The sequence below is a fragment of the Buteo buteo genome, chromosome 2 (genome assembly GCF_964188355.1).
Source record: "Buteo buteo chromosome 2, bButBut1.hap1.1, whole genome shotgun sequence".
NCBI lineage: Eukaryota > Metazoa > Chordata > Aves > Accipitriformes > Accipitridae > Buteo > Buteo buteo.
In genome coordinates, this window is record NC_134172.1 from 55089271 (window position 1) to 55104472 (window position 15202).

Sequence of the window (15202 nt, forward strand, 5' to 3'; positions counted from 1 at the left end):
CCTCCAGAATCGAGCTCCATCATCGATTCCTATGAAAAGAGAACAGGAAGGTACTTGAAATGGAATCTAATTACTTCTGTCTCTGATACAGCTAAACACATCAGTGTGATACAAAAGCACACCTCAAGGTAAGACACTGACATTTCAAAAGCAAAACTTAAAACTATACAGACTGGAAAATCTATGTGGGAATGAAATGCCGACCACATTGTAACCAAATTATGCAAATAAGGCTATCAAAGGGTTACCATGATGACTTTGCTACTACTTTATTCTAACTTCTCTGGAATGAAGGGTTTTTTTCCCCCTTCATGCAAATTATTTTAGTTTGCACTTCAAAGAAAGATCTCAGTGGAAATCCTTACCTGAAGACAATCTGCTAGCATTTCAAGCCATTGATAACATTATTTGAGACTTGTCTTTGTAGCAAAAAGCTAGCATTTTAATGCACAAGTCCTACAGAAGATTCTATCATTAGTTAAAATGGCATCTTATTTCTAAGAGCCTTAGTCCTCACTATCCTCTTCTTTAAAGGTTTCTTAGTACCAAAGCATGCTCTCATTCCTTCCAAAGTCTCACACAGACAATAAAGCTAGGGAAAAGGGGGCAGGATTACACCTGACGTATGTAACAGTTAATTCTTTATTGCTATCTCAATGCAGATGACAAGCTTCACAGAGATTTAATTCAAGATTTGATCTGTACCAGCTCCATTTGTTTTGAGGTCAGAAACAAAGATGACTTTTTAACTTCTCTGGCAGCTGTTATCACAAGGTTTGGGCACCTCAGGTCTAGACAATACAACCACCTGGCTTTGAGCTCAGCTCCTTCCTCCTAAGAACAGCCACTATGATGGCCAGGAAGTGGGAGAGAGATTTATTTCATTCTGATAAACACAGCCTGTTTTGAGGGCCAGACTGCTGGCTGTTTACTTTCTTCTTTTGCAATATGTTATTCATCCATTGTTTGCGAAGTGGAGTTATATTTGTGACCCATGAGCTATACAGTGCTAACGAGCTAAAATATCTGAGTGAAAAGCTGGGGGGAATAAATCAGCTTGGTAAAAAAACCCAGTAGATATCAAACAGTTGGCTCATTTGGGCAACTGCAACAAGCAGGTGACCAACCCCAAAATAACACAACATATGCTTTGCAATGTACTACCCTGCAAAGAGAAATGATACGTTCTTAAGGGGATTTTGACTTTTCTGTTTTTTCCACAGAGGGCAAAGAACTGCACCAGTGGTATTTTCTAAACCGCATTTATCTTTAAGTGAGGTTTACAACAGAAGATATTTTGACTTTCTGGAATCTGTTCGAAAACTGTTTTGTAAACAATCCTCAAGTCAGATCCCTGCTTCAAAAAAAAGGCAAATTTCACCATGTTGTATGAAAAAAAATCAGAAGAAGCTTTCATCTTGAACTTAGTGAGGAGTTCACTGAGAGCTAGACATCCGGTTAGATGCTCTAAATCATTAGTACAAGTTTCTGGAAGGCAACTGAATACCTCTGTTTGATATGTGCTTTTTCCCATCTGAACGCAACAAAGAAAGGCGGATTCCTGGCCTTTCCACTCCTTAGATTCTGACGTTCTGAAAACCCAAAATAAATTTTATGCAAGTTTGACCCATAAATGCCAGAAAGAAGTTCTGCTGTAGCGCAAGACTGAAAGTCTCCAATGCTTGGGAAGAAATGCAGACTGCCTGGATGGAAGAGTCAGAGAAGACCATCATTTTGGCAGGAGTTAGAAGTAATTTTGCAAGAAATTCACAATCGAACAAACAGAAATAGGAGAGATTTTAGAAGGTCAGTTTAAAGCCTATTTCCATATTGATAAGCTTTTTAATAACCTTTTTCATCTATATGTCTGCACAACCTGTCCAAAACTTTTAAACCACAATGCTGCTACACTGGGGAACATTGTAAGTTTAACTAATGTATTATATTTTTTAACTCTTCATGGCACTCACATAGGCAAAGACAATGTTTTAAAATGCGCTTAGATGGTTGATCACAATCCTGTTAAAAGCCTAATCTTTGCTATGAGGGAGTGTAACATGCTTAAGATTTCTGACCTTCACACAACAAACTTACACAGGTTCTTTCTGGTGGAGAGTACTAAATGTGGCACAGACATGGGCAGTACAACCTTTCAAGCAGCTACCATATAACCTGGTTTCAGAAGCGAATAGCATTTAATTCTTGCAATCTAGTTATCTATTTTTCAGTGTCCAATCTTCAAATTTTTGGCTGAGACAACAAAGGCAGGATAATCTACTACTTGAATGCCCAGAATACCTATGACTCTTGCCATGTTGGCTCCTGCCTGGTGGGTTACCTCTCTCTGCTAAAGATCAGGGCTCATGGTGACATTACAGACTTGGCAGCTTCCTAGAAAAGCATTGATAAACACATGTTCTGGACTCTCCTACAAGAAGAAACTAGACCGAGTAGGGTGGATGGCAGTGTGGTATTGGTTGTTGTAATATGGTGATCTTCTAATGGAGAAAAGGAGACCCCGAAGAGCCTGCTGTAATTTCTATCCAATAGCACAATGTGTTCCATACTTTTATCTCATCTTCTCCAGATAACACTGCTGGGCATCTGGTAGAGATTATAATGGAGCTGCGAGCAAACTGGCTACAACCAGTAAAGACAGACAATGCTGGGGTTCTGCAGCTCATCAGCAAGGGCTACGCAGTGCTGCCACTGAATGTGGCTGCTCGTCATTCCCAGCTAGAGCTCGCAGTCTCAAATGGTGCCAGTGAGAGCAGCTGCTCTCAACAACATTTAGGAACATTTTTTTCCTCACCTTCATCCCACTTTTACACAGCCACAAGCGCTTGTTAATTAAACAAGGTCCATTGTCATTTTGCATTCACTCTTACTTATTAAATAATTTTTGTTATTTTTGAGCCTATAGGGCCATACTGAAATCTGGTATTACATGACAGTATTATTTCTGTACTCTGATTGGAAGGTTATGTCCTCCCTCCACCTGCAAAGTTAAGAGGAGCTGAAACACTGTAATAAACAGCACAGGATTTACATGAACTGCCTTCCTATAGCCTGCCCACAGGAGCTCTTAAGCACTGGTAACACAACCATCTTTTCTGCAGGCATCGCACAGTGGTATTTCCCTGGAAGCTTTCTCAGTTCTACCCCAATTATCCTATCTTGTTGGGGACCATACTGAGACCAGGGCCATTCAGAACTGAGAGATTCACTTATTTTAAAGAGATATAGCTCAGGCCTCTAAGCAACAACATGACTTGCAAGAAGCAGACATGTTGGAAGCAACCCAAATGTCTTACCTGCCACTGTGAAGAACACCAGTGAAGTGCTGTGATAACTCAAGATTAAAACATTGCAGAAATATGCACAAATATTGCAGCACTCTTCCTCTAGACTCCAACTCCCCTCCCAACCCATTTTTCTTTCTCATGAATGCAGATGAAGCGAGAAGAGTGTGGAAAACATCTGCCCATTACATTACATTACACTGCCCGTTTTGAAAAACCTTTCCTTTCACATATTCCAAAACAGTTGAAGCACAGACAGATGGCTAATCCATCCATGGCAGGTGTGTCAATTTAGCCAGTGTGCCAAAACACAAAACCTGACCTCTGGTCTGCTCAAAATCTCTCTCTGTTGCTTGACATCAATATAGCATTTACTGAAACTCATTAGACTGCTACAGGATACATGATAATTCAAACAAAATAAAAGCTCTGGAAGATCATGGAAGGCTCCTGACACTCTGCACAAGGTACTCTTGCACAAGAGACCAATTTGAAGCTGTAGAGATTGTGGAAATTTAAGCAAGATCCAGTAATTTTAGGAATTCTTAGAACAGGTAAGTCCATGCCTCAGTGCAGAAATATTAATGTCTGCATGTAAACTGCAGAACTTCTCCACCTTCTCTTTCCTGTAAAAGTATTGACTCATTATAATGCAGAGAGCACACTGCAAGTGGAAGAAACCTCATGGATGGAAAAGCATCTTTCTATTTTTCTTTTACAGTATCTGCCTTGCTCGCACTTTCTGTAGAAATGTTATCAAACACTAACTTGATTTTGTGTCTGACCAGTAACATTAAAGTCCCTGAGAACTCTCCCCCAGGGTGCAGGACCATCTGCTTATACTCTGGTTGACAATTTACCACTTGCTTTCACATCTTTTCCCTATCATCTTCCTGGTTTCGTTCAATATCACATACTGAAAGAGCAACCTCCCCCATCTCACAAAAAGCAAACTCATCTTTCTATTGTATCCCCTAAAAAGTTACTTAAAAAGGGGATATAAGGATCCCTTAAAACCTTACATAGGCAGCCATCAGAAGCACAGTAGTGCCCTGAGGAAAGAATATAGTGACTCCCTACAGGTAACTCTGCCCCAGACAGACCTCCCCCTCTTTCTCTCCTTTTCACCTTTTAAATGTGTGATTTGATAAAAGCCTTTTGATGATGAAAAAAAAACATTTGGACTTTCAGGAATAAAACAACCAACAACACAGTGAAATAATAAGAGAGTCTTGACTTTCCAAAGAACACTCACATTCTGGTTGGAACAGGGAGGAACGTAGGAAATGCACATGTTCAACATGAGAAGAGTTTCCAGGAAAGCAGGATTTTTTTTATTTTTTTTTTAAACTGGCAAGTCAAACTGAAAGTGCAACTGACTTCCAGATGAGGGTGTGGTGCTTGAAGACAAAATGCAATGTGTCAGACCATTTCGGATCATTTCACTGAAGCACATCTCAATTGCAGTACCTGCTATTAGTGTGCTGACAAAAGAAGGTTAGTTTTGTTTTAATATTTACTGCTTTGTATATTAAGCGTGATATACTTATTTACGTAGAGAAGAGCTAGGATTTACTCTTAGATAAGTTGGCTTTATGGAGAGACATCATTTCACTAAGGGACATGCTCATTTCCAGTCTTAAAATTAGATTTGTTCAGTAGAAGAACAGAATACTACTTAATTTGTTAAAGAAAAAGTCTGTCTGTTTAAACTGGGGATATTAACTTCACTCAACGTGTACTCATACAATCCCCTGTCAAGTTTAAACACACAGAAACACTGAATTTGTATCTAAATGGAAGGCTGGGATAATTCTGCAAGAAAACATGCAAAGCTGTCTATTAATATATCTACTAATATACCTCTTAGAAACAGTACTTGAAAAAACAGCTGAGGTTTTGAACTGTTTGGGTACTTGTGGGCATTTTTGTATATGAAAAGATTTCTTTCTGTGCATAACATTCTGAGAAGTCTCCAGCTGTAAAATGCAGTGTACCCACTGCAATTTGATTCTGCAAGAAATTCCACATGTGCATAAGGCAGATCACTGTGTGGGACGGAGACTAAACTAAGCCTGTTCCACCACTGTTCAGCTACTGACTCCCATGGGACGGCTCTGCTTTATGTAATGGGCATGTATACGTGCGCCTGAGCAACAACATTAACCGGAATGACAAGTATGAATAGCTACCTTAGCCAAAACATAACTGTGTTTTTGAGGGAGAAATACCAACTATTGCATTTCAGATAACTTTGTTTCTGTCATGAACTCAGGTCAGCCAAAAGCATATCAGGCAGTGGAGCATGTTCCTTGTCACAGCCAAACTGCTCTGTGATATACAGACTTCTTAAAGTTTGCACTGAAATGTGTAGTGTTTGCTTTCAAGCAAACTTGCCAGTGATCCGATTTGATTAAGTGTTCCCAGATGGGTTCTGTAATAAATGTTTTAGACCACAAATCTTTACAGTTTAAAATTTCATTTTCTTCTAATCTTGGCTAAGTGCATTAAACTGTCCCTGCAGCAGTTTCTCTTCTACTAAAAAAAAAATAAAAAAATAAAAAAATAAAATTCATTTGCTGCCGATGTCTGAATTTCTCTTCAAAGTAGCATAAAGCTGCAAAAGATTGCCCCTGCTGAAAAATCCTGCTAACACAATTTGTGAGGCATAGAATAGACATCCCTTACTGAAGTAATAAATAGAATTACTTATTTTTCCGTTCTGCACACCTTATTTAGGCAACAGTAAATGACAGACTTAAGAGTAATCATTGTTTAAAGCTTAACAGGAAACGTTTTGAAAAGTTAACAAAATAATCCAACAAAGTCAATAAGGATGAAGCCAAACCAAATACTTAATTTCTAGCAAACACACTTTTAAAAAAATTTAGATAGCAGATTCACTGGAAAAAACCAAATCAAACAAAAATAGAAATTATTAATTTCTCTCTATTTAATTGGTTTGCATCCCTGAATATGACATCAATCAGTAACTTATTTTTCCTGGTAGACATGGTAGACAGAATAAAAAAAAAATTCAGAGATAGTGTTAATAATAAGTTTAGCAACCCTTCATTTAAATCTTTGTCTAAAAAACAGAAATGGTATCTGGGAGTTTTTTCAAGCTTGGAAAAGCCAAATTGTAGCTCTGGGGCAGAATACCAGATAAGAGTCTGATTTCAGTAACATTGGCCTTAAATTCTGAAGCACTGCAAATGATGAGAAAAGGGGATGTCTTTTTCATTCTTGGCTACTTTTTGCTACTGGTGTTAAGAAATCTTAATCCCATTTATTTCAAGAAAACAGGGCACTGCAGGACTGTAGTTTACAACAGAAAGAATTTCAGCAAATTAGTAATGAACACAATTCCAGGAAAAGAAAATACTGTATGACACGACTTGCTTAAGACACAGTCTGAAGATAGGAACACTCGAACTTCAGCCCTAAACTGGCAGTGAGAATACAGCCTTAGTGTTTACGGAGTCAATGTCTCATGAGATAGTACTTGAAAAAACAGCAGAGCTTCTGAGCTGTTTGGGTACTTGTGAGCAGTTTTGTATGTGATAAGATTCCCTTCTGTGCATAATATCCTGAGAAGTCTCCAGCTGTAAGATGCAGCATACGCACAGCAATTTGGTTCTGTAAGAAAGTCCACACCAGCATAAGGCAGCTCACTCTGTGGGATGGAGACTAAACTAAACCTGTTCCACCACTGTTCAGCAACTGACTCCACTGCTGTGCTTTATGTAATGGGCATGTATACGTGTGCCTGAGAAACAAGCAAGCACATTCTCCCTATGATACTCATAACCCAAATTTGCCAAAATTTATGACAGTAGGCACAGAACACTACTGCTTGCCTCTCAGCTTTAACCTGTTAGTATTCCTTATCCACCCTATTATAATAGCATTTACAGCCTTCAGCTGTACTCCTTTGCTTCACAGAGGCTGTAGAGAGGAAGGTGTAATTTCAACCCTATAAAGGTATAAATTTATTTTTTAATGGAATACAGTCAAACGTAACTGAGACAGAGCAGCTTAAGCAATGATGGCTCCTCAGCTGAAATGTGGAAACCTGTGAGCTGCACCCTGTCCTGGTTTCAGCTGGGATAGAGTTAACTGTCTTCCTAGTAGCTGGTACAGTGCTATGTTTTGAGTTCAGTATGTGAAGAATGTTGATAACACACTGATGTTTTCAGTTGTTGCTAAGTAGTGTTTAGACTAAAGTCAAGGATTTTTCAGCTTCTCATGCCCAGCCAGCGAGAGAGCTGGAGGGGCACAAGAAGTTGGCACAGGACACAGCTGGGGCAGCTGACCCAAACTGGCCAACGGGGTATTCCATACCATGGGACGTCCCATTTAGTATAGGAACTGGGAAGGGCGAGCAGGGAATCTCCGCTCAGGGACTAGCTGGGTGTCAGTCGGCGGGTGGTGAGCAATTGCACTGCGCATCATTTGTACATTCCAATCCTTTCATTATTGCTGTTGTCATTTTATTAGTGTTATCATTATTAGTTTCTTCTTTTCTGTTCTATTAAACTGTTCTTATCTCAACCCACTTCTTTTCCCGATTTTCTCCCCCATCCCACTGGGGGGGTGGGGGGGAGTGAGTGAGCGGCTGCATGGTGCTTAGTTGCTGGCTGGGGTTAAACCACGACACACACCCAAGCATCTTGCAATCTCAAACACTAAGGTTAATGAAAGCATTTCAACTGAATCCATTTCACTTTGCATTGCACACATGGATGTAGTCAGTTACCCCATTTCATGTAAGAATTTGAGACAGTCTGTTCTGCCTCCATCACTGTCTAGCTCTAATTTGATTATTTACTTATGTATTGTTATATCCAACTTCTTTAAACTTGAGATGTGTAAGCAACCCTGAGCAAGGGGTTTAGGTTTCAACAGAAATTTTAAAACTTAAACCCAATATCTTTCTTTGGTGTTCCCTTCTCCCCCCTTTTTTTGTGTCTTGTAGCTTTGCCATCGGCTGGGATATGAATAACTCAACTGATTACTGGATTGAGGATGAGGAGGATGAGCTCAACTCTGTTATAGATTACAATACATATGAGCTTCTCTGTGAAAAAAATGATGTGAGAAATTTCAGTAAATTATTTCTCCCTGTGTTCTATGCATTGGCTTTCACTGTTGGAGTCGCTGGCAATTCATTAGTGGTCGCAATTTATGCCTATTGCAAGAAACCGAAGACTAAGACGGATGTGTACATCATGCATCTAGCCATTGCTGATTTGCTCTTGCTCTTTACACTCCCTTTTTGGGCTGCAAATGCAGTGCAGGGATGGGAACTTGGAAATGCCATGTGCAAGCTCACTTCTTCTCTGTACACCATGAATTTCAGCTCTAGCACGCTGTTTCTGGCCTCTATCAGTGTGGATAGATACAGGGCCACTTCTGAATCCCGGGGTCACAGAAGAACCGGTAAACACTGCAGTGTTACCTGCCTCTGTGTCTGGCTATCTGCCATTTTCCTCAGTATCCCTGAACTGATATTTAATCAAGTCAAGAAACACAATGACAGGAATCAATGCCTTCCTGTATTTCCAATGAACATGGAAACACTCTTAAAAGCAACCATTCAAATCCTGGAAATTATCCTGGAATTTCTGCTTCCTTTCCTAGTAATGCTGATCTGCTATTCAGCTACTGCTCGAGCAATCTTTAGATCTGCAAATGCTAAAAAAACTAGACCTTTCATGGTTCTGCTGGCAGTAGTGGCTACTTTCATTATTACCCAGGTACCGTACAACATTGTTAAGTTCTGGCGAGCCATTGATATCATCTACATGCTGATTACTGACTGTGATGTGAGTAAAACCATAGACATCACACTCCAGGTCACCAAGAGCATAGCTTTGTTTCACACCTGCCTGAACCCTCTTCTCTACACCTTTCTGGGCGCCTCTTTTAAAATGCATATTATGAAAATCGCAAAAAATTATGGATACTGGAGAAGGCAACAACAGAACGGAAGACCTGAAGAAATTTCTATGAATTGTGAAGACCATACTGAAGAAACAATTAGTTTCACTATATAGACTCTCCATTACTTCCATTATCTTATATAACCAAGGGAATTATTTACTAATTCTGAGGGTATTGTTTCAGCAGCTGTTTGTCTGCAAGTCAACTTTCAGATTAATTTCTGAACCTGCAGACTAGCCAAGACACTACAGTGCAGTTCAAAGTGAACATGTTGATCAAAATCAAGCATCAGGCAAGAACTAAATACTGAAATTTCTAGAAACAACTAGAGATACTTACTGGAAAAAAAAACCAACCCCAAACCTCCCAAAACGACAACAAATCCCAAACACCTAAAACTCCCCAAGATTTAAATTTAAAAGGGTCACAGCACTAGGCACGTAAATAGCTGTGTAATGAACAATCTGCACATGTCTAAACATATAATTAAAACAGAAAAAAACCCAGCAGCAATAAAACAGCAATGTAGGAACTTTTCTACCAAACGTTAATAACCTTGTGTTTCTCCACCTATTTTGTAAAACTTTAGAATATTTGCCTATAAATCAGTTCCACTTTTTTCTTCAGCTATCATTCTGTAAATACACTTGCAGCTTGAAATGAGGTATCAGTTCACAGCTAAGAACTTGGTGGGGGAGCCATTCTTTATGTGTTTCCACATATGTATAGCAACAACAACAATCCTCCACAAAAAACAGTAACTCCTCTCTAACTACTAAAAATAACCTTTCACCTCTCCTTTTCTGTTCACCCTAAAACTCAACAAGCCTAATGCCCTATGGGAGGCACATTCTAGATCTCTGTAAACATAAAGTCAAATGTAAATGCTGAAGTAGTGCAGTCAAAGCATTAGCAGAAATGCAAGAAAAAGTTTATCTTCAGATACAGGGCCTGGAATTTCTAGTCAGAATTTGTAAAATGAATCAAACACTGCAATAACTGTATCTGCTAAAATATATGGGTACAATAAAATCAAAGAATACAAAAAGTGCACTGGCTGTCACTTATTCATATCCTTATGTTTGTTCTGTTTTAGTAGGTATTGACATCCCTCATCATAGGCATTTATCAACCAGCAAAGGCTAGAAGCCTTGGCTGCTGAATGGGAGAGGTTCTCATTACAAATGGAGCTCATGGTCGGTGGGATTTACGTTTTTTCCATGGAGACGTACCAAAGATGTCCCCTGCCACAGTGCTGGCAAGGATTCCAGGCAAACAGCAGTTTTCCATGACTCCCTGGAAGCACTTAAAATATACTGACGTATTAGCTTTCAGAGTTAAAAAAGTGGTATTACAGCATACTGTCCCTGCCTTCAGACATCCCATGGGCTCTGACAAAATGCCTGATCTACGGCTTATGAAGCCAACAAGAATCTCTCATCTTTAGACACTGTTCCTAGTTACACAATTATGAACTGGAAGAAGAAGTTCTAAAATGACAGACAAGAAACAACAGTAGCATAAACAAGACATAAGCCTCTTCTGTTTGGATGACAAAAGCTTACAGAATTTGTGCCCAGTATTTTGAGAAATACAAGGGCGTGAATGAGTAAGTCAGAAGTGCTTGACAGTGCTTCTACACACACACCATAAATCTGACATATTTAAGCCATACTGGATTTACTGTAGATGTGCAAAGCACCCATGCAAAGCATGGTAAGCAACTCCAATTCTTCCACAAAGCAACTGACTCCTTGCATGTGTGCTTTATGACTTGTACTTCACAAATACAGAGCGGTTGCACCCAGAGCGACATTATGACCAGGCTGTCAGGCTTCTGGAATTCCCAAATATCCAAGGTCCTAATGTCTCACTCAGAGTAAAAAGCTAACATACACACCCCCCCCCCCCAAACCAAAAAAGCAACCAGGCAGAAAAGGAGACTCTGACTAAGACAGAGCTGCATGTATGTGTTTCTCAAACTTCTTGAAACTGCAGCGCTTTTTATGTGTCTATCCTTCGGCAAATCTGACTGTCCTAATTATTTTTATTAGAAACGACACAAACCAAATCATGATCACTTACTTATGTTTACTCTCCTTTTTATAATTCACGTGACTAATTTTACAAATAATACATTGCATGTGTGACCTTCTACAAACTTTCCCATTACTTCCTTAGGAAATCCAATGCACAGTTGGGAGACACTGACCCAGAGCAAACATAGCAGCCAGCAGTTAAGTGACACTCTCAGGTCAAGCGACAAGATTCCATGCCTCCTTTTGCTGCCGGTTCTGCAATACTAGAAAAGACAGAGAGACCTATCTTCTGGTGAGGCTAGGTACTGCACCAACATGTATCAGTAGGTTGCTGCCAAAGGTAGCTAAATGAAATGCTCAAGTTTCACTCCAGTTAGCAACTCAGTTTATTTAGCTGGCTGCCAGACTCCCAAGGAATGATGACTTTCAAGTAGCTGTCACATATGTTTTGGTAAAAAAGTAACAGTACTACAATATCAGGAACATTTACCACTTATTACAGTACAGTCCATTGATTTTTCTGGGAAGTATAGTATAATAAAATGACTTGTAACAGTCAGTCCAACAGCATTACAGGCTAGTTTAAAAAGCAGCCAAATTTTACTGTAACTACACAGTACACTCAAACCTCACACACAAGCTGCCAAAGACAGCTTCATAAAAACAAAGTTTAAAGGCTATGGCCATAAATGTGTAAGTTACCTGATAGGAAGAGGTAACATTTAAAGAACAATAGTAGCATTCATTCTGTGAACGAAATTCAGAGGTTCCAAAAAGGTCCCAAAACCCCAAACTGGATTTGAGTCTTGGACTTTGCTTCATAGAACAAAAGCTTGATTCAGCTCTTTCCATTGCTTTACATTCTATTGCCTTTACTCAAGAAGAGACAATTTTCCATCTCAGAAATGGAGCACAAATATTTTTATCAGTTCTTGGAAAGAATTTTAGACTTAGCCATTCTTATTTAGGGTTTCCATACTTACCACTGCTCCACCACTTCTTGCCATTGATCACATAACTGTTTCCATCTCGCTCAATGCTGCATTGCATATTGGTGGCATCACTTGAAGCCACATCAGGTTCTGTGTTAAAGAAAAAAACAAAAACCAACCACTGGATTAAATATACAGGTAGTACTACCTCCACAAATATAGGGATCTGGATATACTCTATTGACAGTAACACTGTTTTGCTCCCAGAAGAAAAGCTGTTTTCAGAACCTCACTCTGCTGGTGGTCACAGGCTTTTCTCTTTTCCAAAAACCTGTTATCCATAGCCAGTTTAAAGTTCCTTGTTCTTGGGCTCAGACTACCCTTTACAGTCAACAGCCTTCTTCCTTCCCCGATGTTTTTAAATCCTTCCCCCTTCCAATGTACTTATAGATTACAGTCGTATCTCTCCTCTGCCTTTTTTTTCCCTAGGCTCTTCTCAAGTGAAAATAAAGATATTTAAATTACTTTTGTGATGGTTTATGAAATAGGTTACATGAAGTTGCCAGCAAAATGTCCTCAATGATTGTTTGGAACAGGAAAGATTCCTCCTCCCTCCTTTCACCCTTAACTTCTTTTATAGGCCACCTTCTCTAAAACAAAAGCACCATTTTCCTCTTGAGGAACACAGTAAAACAGAATTTACAAAATAAAGGTCCAGCTCTGCAAGGCGGAGTTCCCTCAACTCCTGCTGACACAGGAAGATCAAGATTTTAACATCACATGTTCAAAAGCTACCTGCGTATTTCAAGAGCCAGGCCTTCCAGAGATGCTGAATGCCACAAGCATTTTGCAAGAGCAAAAATTAATATAATGCTGAGCTACAGACATAAAGCAAGCGCATCGTATGTTTTGCAAGTTATCTCCAGGTTATGTCTTAAAACCTCTGCCTACAACATACTGCAAAACTACACAACTTTCATCACAATCATCATACTTGTATCTAATTGTATGTTCCTAGAGAACCCAAAGCACGTTACAAAAAAGGGTAAGTTTTATTGTAAACCTGTTTGGTACAATAAAATGTATTTTACTAGTACTAAAAGTAAACTGAAAAATATATGGAAAGCAATACTAATTATTGTAAACATGAGAAACGGTAATTATCAGGGAAGGGCAGCAAGGGTGCTTCACTTTGCATTCACACCTCATAGATCATTTCATATTCAAACACATTCACAGATACAGTGGAAATTTCTTCATTAGTTCATTAACACATAACAATTTGTAGTTTTGTACTTTTTGCATATGCCATGTGAAATTTCTGCCAACTGGCTCTAACTCTTTTGTGGAGAAAAATTTACCTGTCATGCAGAAGCAAGAACTAATCTTCCCTTCTAGGAGAGGCTCCAGCCACTCTTTCTTTTGCTCTTCAGTCCCATACATATGCAGGACCTCCATGTTTCCAGTGTCTGTAAGAAATCAGTAGTCATGTTTACTTCTTGAGACACATAACTCGTAAGGCTTAAGATGCCCAACTTTTTAATGGTCTCAGTGTTGTAGTTCTGGGACAGGGTTGCTAACCTGGTGCATGACAGTTGAAAACCTCAGGAGCAAAGAAGCATTTCCCCATCTCCTCAGCTATTAGCGTGTAGTCAAGCTGGCTGAGACCACTGACATCTGGGAGAAAAAGGTTCCACAGACCTTCTACTTTGGCCATTTCCTGTTAAAAGAATCAGAGAAAAACATTAGCAATAAAGCTTTGAAAAAAAAAAAGAAATTTAAATTCTGGCTTGCTGCCCATTTTCTTCCTTCCTGCGTAACATACTGTCCAATGTATCCAATGCTTTGTTTCAATAGCTATTTTCAATAGGTAGTTTTTGACTTAAAGTTCAGACATACCCCTCACAGAACTCACTTTTGCTTTTCTCCTCATTCGTATCTCTCACCTCCTTTTGCACACTTCCTTCTTCCTTTCCTTTCTCTGTTCCTCACACTGTTTCCTTCCATACAGAGTAACTTCTCCAACAGGATACACCAAACATTCTTATGCTGTATGTCAGTACCTGTTTCTTTTATTGCTAGAGTGCTCAAGAATATTTATTATCCTATACCTTCAGACTCTCAAGCAGTGGTGGTTTCTTCCATTTTTCCTTAGTATTTGCATGTCCAGCATAGTATTTTATTATTTCCTTAGAGAAACAATTAAAAAGATGCTGTTTAAATTAAGAACACATGTAACATACACAAATAATAATGTGTCTTTTCCAGTGCTACACCCCAAGAAACCAATAAAAAAAATATTCAGCACAGGTTTTTATTATGCAGTTGGTTGCATTATACAATTAAAAATATAACTGAAAAATCAAACTGCAACCTGTTCATATTGCAAGACTTTAAATGTGTCATGGAGATGACCCCAATCAGTACTTTATTTCATACAGGGAAATGATTTGGGGTGGTTTAAAGTATGTGATGATGATGGTAGAAGGCCAGTGTTTTCTGATGATACAAGTAACTGTTATCAACAGCACACACAAGAGGCATGAACCCAGAAGTAAAACAACAAATAAAAGCCTGACATACTGACACTTAAGATTCGAGTTTCCTGTCACAACATTCAGATATATAAGCCAGTTAATCTTTTTTTAACTGAGAAAAAACTGCAATGAATACATTTTCTTTTCCTGTCAAAATAATTCCTTAACACATTATGTAAGCAGTCATTCCGAGCACCAGTGCCTAGTACTAAGTAAAACTCTGTAATCAGTAATCCTAGTATTTTCACAAGCATGTTTTAGAGAGGCACAGCACTTCAAAGCTGGTCCAGAACTAGTTTTAGCATGAGTAGTAGTGCCCTGTTCTGAAAAATCACACAATAAGACAAATTTCAAAGTAGAATTTACAAGTCCTGATTCACAATCCCTGTTACCAGAAATAACTTACAAGCACAACAGTACTCAGCTGCAAAACTTGCCTTGCATGG

At 39.0% G+C, this 15202-nt stretch overlaps 2 protein-coding genes across 2 annotated transcripts in view; one reads left to right on the forward strand and one right to left on the reverse strand.

Moving 5' to 3' along the window:
• Window positions 1-15202, reverse strand: part of ACAD11 (acyl-CoA dehydrogenase family member 11) — a 34489-nt gene that overhangs the window by 7755 nt on the left and 11532 nt on the right. Inside the window, 4 exon segments of the mRNA XM_075042046.1 lie at window positions 12271-12369; window positions 13581-13688; window positions 13801-13939; window positions 14331-14408. Of these exon segments, the coding sequence (XP_074898147.1) occupies window positions 12271-12369; window positions 13581-13688; window positions 13801-13939; window positions 14331-14408 (424 nt within the window).
• Window positions 4031-10413, forward strand: ACKR4 (atypical chemokine receptor 4). The gene is made up of 2 exons (XM_075054964.1): window positions 4031-4799; window positions 8281-10413. The coding sequence occupies exon 2, from the start codon at window positions 8300-8302 to the stop codon at window positions 9359-9361; it is 1062 nt and encodes a 353-aa protein (XP_074911065.1). The 5' UTR covers window positions 4031-4799; window positions 8281-8299; the 3' UTR covers window positions 9362-10413.